This window comes from Lissotriton vulgaris, chromosome 1_1, assembly GCF_964263255.1.
Source record: "Lissotriton vulgaris chromosome 1_1, aLisVul1.2, whole genome shotgun sequence".
Lineage (NCBI taxonomy): Eukaryota > Metazoa > Chordata > Amphibia > Caudata > Salamandridae > Lissotriton > Lissotriton vulgaris.
In genome coordinates, this window is record NC_141685.1 from 1493274430 (window position 1) to 1493279354 (window position 4925).

At 47.2% G+C, this 4925-nt stretch overlaps 1 protein-coding gene across 1 annotated transcript; it reads right to left on the minus strand.

Annotated features, from left to right (window-relative positions):
• Positions 1 to 348: 348 nt before the first annotated feature.
• Positions 349 to 4679, minus strand: LOC147750717 (secreted frizzled-related protein 2-like). The gene is made up of 4 exons (XM_086936744.1): positions 4380 to 4679; positions 2903 to 3072; positions 2262 to 2354; positions 349 to 1084 (listed from the first exon to the last, which is right to left on the minus strand). The coding sequence occupies exons 1-4, from the start codon at positions 4676 to 4678 to the stop codon at positions 777 to 779; spliced, it is 870 nt and encodes a 289-aa protein (XP_086792870.1). The 5' UTR covers position 4679; the 3' UTR covers positions 349 to 776.
• Positions 4680 to 4925: the final 246 nt, after the last annotated feature.

Sequence of the window (4925 nt, forward strand, 5' to 3'; positions counted from 1 at the left end):
CAAAATCGGACAATTCGGCCAAGAGCCAATAGTGGTATTAGAACCCATGACTTTTAGTCACATAAGCAAAAGCCACTAGCCCACATCCCCTCTCGCTTACACGTCAGTGTGATCATTCAGTTTCTCGCGTTCATCTATGTCTTAAGCCAATCAACACCCAGGCATCATCCAAGGGCTACAAAATACACTTAAAGCATTTCTTGCATTAAGAGATTAAGAGATTTATAGTAATATATATATCTATATATACATCATATACACATATAATATAGTTATGGAAGCGCTTTAAATGTTAGGACAGAACACGTATGTATGTACACAGTACACATATTCCAAAATGTTCCGGCCCACTTATGATGATAAATCCTTTTTACATATTATATTTATATAAGTGTAAACAGTGCCTTCGTGTTTTTCAGTTAAAATGTTACATACATTGTGCAAATCATACAAATACACCCATAAAAATACTATGATTTGGCCACAAGGTAGCTGTGTTCAGTCAGTGATACCAGGACACGGTCTTGTAAGTCTTGTATCCATCCGTGCATAACAATGTTCTATAATTCGCTGAAAACGAGAGATTTCTTGGTACCGAAAGAGTAGGAATGATGCAGGATTACTTTCAATTGATGCATGTGCAGCGATGCATTGTAGACCTATGCACTGTAGACCTTTCCATGGCTCACTGTAAAGTATCGACCATACGGCAAGATCTTAGTCCTTTCAATTAGCGACCAAGTACCACAGTTGTCTTATTCAGGCATATACAGAATTTAGCACTTGTGGTGCCTCCATTTCCTGGCGGCCAGTGCCAGCTGGGAATCTCTCCGTTGCCAATGGAAGACTCTGTTGATGAGCACGTTGCCATGTTGAACGTCACCCACAATGACGTAGACCATGGACCGGTTGCTGCGGGTCATCTTGAGGGCACAGCTCTCATTGATGAGCAGCCATTGCTGCACCAGGTTGCGGGTGTCGTAGGGTAGCAGCAGGCCCTGGCTGATGAACTCCACCTGGCCCTCCAACTCGTACTCTTGCTCGCCAGAGACCACCTTCCGCTTTGCCAGCTTGACCTTCACAGCTGAAAAGAAGGGTAGATGTTCAGCCATATTGTTCTTGACTTGCATTTATGTGCTGTTGCAAAGATAACACTTGGTTGATAACGAAATACCACTACACCTTGATGCCCCATACTTAGGGGTACCAGAGGAATCCATATCCTCGGGGGTGACTTCCCTTGCGATTTTAATTCTCAACTCTTTGAATTCTGGAGATATAGTGCTTAGCTACCTCAGGGGAACCATTCGGAGCAACCAGTCACACAATCGTTTCTAGAAGGAAAGACTGGGCTGAAACAATGAAGCTGTTAAGCCAGCTGGTAACTTTACACATACTGCACCACTGAGTGACCATTAACTAGTGACACTTGACCACAAGTGGTTAATTCAAGGCAGCGAGACAACTGTATTACACGACGCAAAATACGTTCGAGGCATGTGGCTGGGCAGAGCTTGCAGGTGTGCATGATTTCTTGCCTAGTGGGAGAACTCCCCGAATGTAAACCATAATTCATGTTTTGCTAATTTTACAACATTGTGTGATCCTGGGCAGATTATTTTATTTGCCTAAGCCACACATCAGATATCTTCAAAACTGTGGATATGCAAGCAAAATACCTCTCGTTTTGGCAGAAGACTAAATGGCCTAGGCCCATCTATGCTTTAAGACACAGGGTTGGCTGCTTCGTAAAAGCACGACGACACGCCCCGGAAATAAGAGTACTTTGAAAGCAGTACAGTTTGAGGGTGTCAAGCAAGATATGGGGGTACTAAGAGTTAGCTTTGCATCCGTCATTTAATGTATGTGCAGTTACATTTAGAAGGGAAAACATATACTTAAAATATGCAGCAAAACTAGGCCTTTTTGCATGTTTAGAAAAGTAAACCTGTTATTGGGGAAACTGTACTCGAGATTAATTTGCCATAATAAGTTTCATATTGTTATTGTATTTGGAAGGTGCGCGATTATCCTAGGAAGAACTACTTGCCAGTGCTAACAACACAGTGAGGGGTGGTCAGATTGTTCAAATTGTACTTTGAAAGATCTGATCTGATTGTTGGAAATACCCCCGTGTGCCCCCCCCCCCCCCCCCATACCCCCGTGTGGTCCCCCCTTCCCCTCATCCCCCCCGCCCCAGTTTCACGGAGCAGGTGAATTGCTTGGCCAGATTGGCCTAGAGGGGTCGGAAACAAACTCACCGAAGTTATTGTCACAGAAGGACTCCAGCACTAGTTTTTGCGAAACCACGTCTTCGAGCACCGGGCATCCCTGGCAGGTGGGCTTTGGAAACTCTGCAAGGAAAAAGACGAGCGGCACTGGTTATTTCCGAGCCTGGCACAGGTATGAGTGCAGTGTCTGCAACCCCGCGAGGGACGGGGGCCCTCTCTTGGGGCAGCCATGCGCAGGTTAATGGATAGTGATATAGCAGCAGACACATGGTTATAGAAGACGCTTTTGATTAAATGTCATGATATCTTAACACCCTGAATAAATTAAAAGGGACGTTCATATAGGGAAGTATGGATTTTCTTAATTTTAACTCCACATTTACGTACATCGAAGTTATATATACTTCCAAGGTACATATATGTGGAGTTAGGTGTAGAACATCTGTACACACTTAACCTTTAGCTCTTTTAGCTACGAAATTAAGGTGTCCCAGTGTTTTCTACTCTATTGAGTGTACACTCCCTTTCGATGTGAAGGTAACAGGCACTTACTTTGGAGTACCTGAGGAGGTATGGGGATGGGTGATGCGCTGACTCTCTCGGGGTACGCACACGGGCACAGTTTGGGGTGCATGCAGCAGAAGGCATCGGCGCTGTCTGGAGTGACCTACCTCTGTAGATGTACTGGTCCTCCTTGCTGATAGATGCCAGACACATGCCCTCACCGGCCGGGAAGCGATCACAGTCCAGGCTCTCAGGCCAGCTCTGACCGTGGCAGGCCAGCACGGGGGCGCAGCTGGCCCGTACGGCCACGCACATACTGCGGCAGGGCTGAATAAACCTGCAGGGAGAGATGACAACTTCTGAATGACACAATCAAACAAGCAACAGCCACCCACAAAGTCTAAGTTGTTCTCAAATTTCCCACCAGACCACGTTGCATAATCACGGCCAAATAACTGTTTGCTCTGCTCTCGTGTGCTCACAACAGGGAGACTATATTGTAGTCAGTTTGTACTGTATCTATACAAATAGATGCATTAATGCATTTCACCGTCAAATGTTAACTTGTGAAATGTACTGTTTATTCATTTGTGTACCACCTCGGTCGTGCGACCAAATAAAATATATCATTTTTGATTCAATATTTCGTCCTTTGGATATTGGTGTACCAGAATGCGACACACATTTTAACTATAAACATATTTACAAAATCGATCAGCCAAGGCGCAAGCAATCGTGGCTGCTTCGCTGTGTACGATTTGCACTGCTGTCAAGTCACGAGAAAAATGGTATTCCCTCAGAAGTCTCAACTTTCACATTTGAAACGTGAATCAAATGTACTAGTACTCATTGCAGCTACGTGTTAAGACAGTCCAAAACCAATTTGATTCACAATTGCGCTAGTGTAAAAGATTATTCGTGTAATTTTCATTATCATTTGAAGTATTTGCACAAACACCTGTGTGTTTACATGTATATATCACGCGTGAACATACTATATAATCATACATGCGCGCATGTACCTGATTCGAGAATCAAAAACAAAACATCATATTGCAAATCTGAACACTCTGGCCTACACCAGTGACCAGTTTGAGTTGCACCCCCAAAGCCGGGTAACTTTTTATGTGCCAGGATTAGCTTAATGATCTGCGACTATAGCCCAACTTTCGTTTGGTCTAGTTATGCCACGATTGAAAACGTAACATAAATGCCCCAAACATAAGAATGCCCTAAATCTACATTCCATCTTCATGAAAAACATAAGTTATAATGTCCAATTAACTTGCTTCGTTTTTGCCCCGTGAAATGTATCTGAAATGTACAGTGAGTCTGCCTTGGCAGATGCCTATCGAATGGCCACTGTGTGCAGATCAGTATGGAATTGTAGTAGAGGAAAGGCTGCAAGTGGAAAGTGTGGTCCCTCAAGTTGAATCTGAATGTAATCCTAGCATCTTCACTTGGGCAACCTGTATGAGCCTGACCAGATCACTTCATCCTCTTTTTTGTCTCAGATCTCTTAAGTACTAAAGGTTAAGGGTGCTGGGCTCTTTAAAATGGGCAAACAGAAGGGCTGGACAGGTTGCCGCCGTGACGGAAAGGTGTGCCCTCAATAACAGACACTGCAGGGCGGCGCAGACTTACGTGTCCAGGCAGACGGGTGCGAAGAGCGAGCAGAGGAAGGTGCGCGCGTGCGGGTGGCATCCGGTGTGCAGCAGGGGCAGCCACTGGGCGCTGCTGGGCACCACCTCGGCCACCGAGGTCTGCCCCAGCAGGTTGGGCAGTCGCATCTCCGAGTAGCCGACGTCCTGGCACAGGCCCATGGTGGGCGGCACGGGGATGCACTTGGTGGAGAGCTGGATGTCGAAGGCCGCACCGAACGCGAACAGTGGCAGCAGCAAACAGCCGCAGAGGACCAGTGGCGCGCGGCAGGCGGGGGCCATGTTCCTGCTGGTGGCTGCGGGGGGACGTACTCCGGGTGCTTGGCAACTAGGCGTGCGACGCTGCAGTGAGCAACCCGCCCGCCGCCGCCTGTTTATAAGGCCGCGCGCGCCCCCTGCAGGCTTGCGCTTATCGGCCGCCGATCAGGGCACTTGGGCCCAGGCGGGCTCCTGTGGCGACTGCGCGGCAGACTGCGGCCTCCCTCCTGCCCCCACGCCCACCCCCCCAGTGCGTCCCACTGTCGGCTCG

Excerpts from the sequence above, each read along its gene's own strand:
- LOC147750717 (XM_086936744.1), bottom strand. The coding sequence starts at position 4,678 with ATGGCCCCCGCCTGCCGCGCGCCACTGGTCCTCTGCGGCTGTTTGCTG. Across the intron at positions 3,073-4,379 it reads GCACCCGTCTGCCTGGACAC|GTTTATTCAGCCCTGCCGCA; the intron begins GTAAGTCTGCGC and ends CTCTCCCTGCAG. Across the intron at positions 2,355-2,902 it reads GGACCAGTACATCTACAGAG|AGTTTCCAAAGCCCACCTGC; the intron begins GTAGGTCACTCC and ends TTTTCCTTGCAG.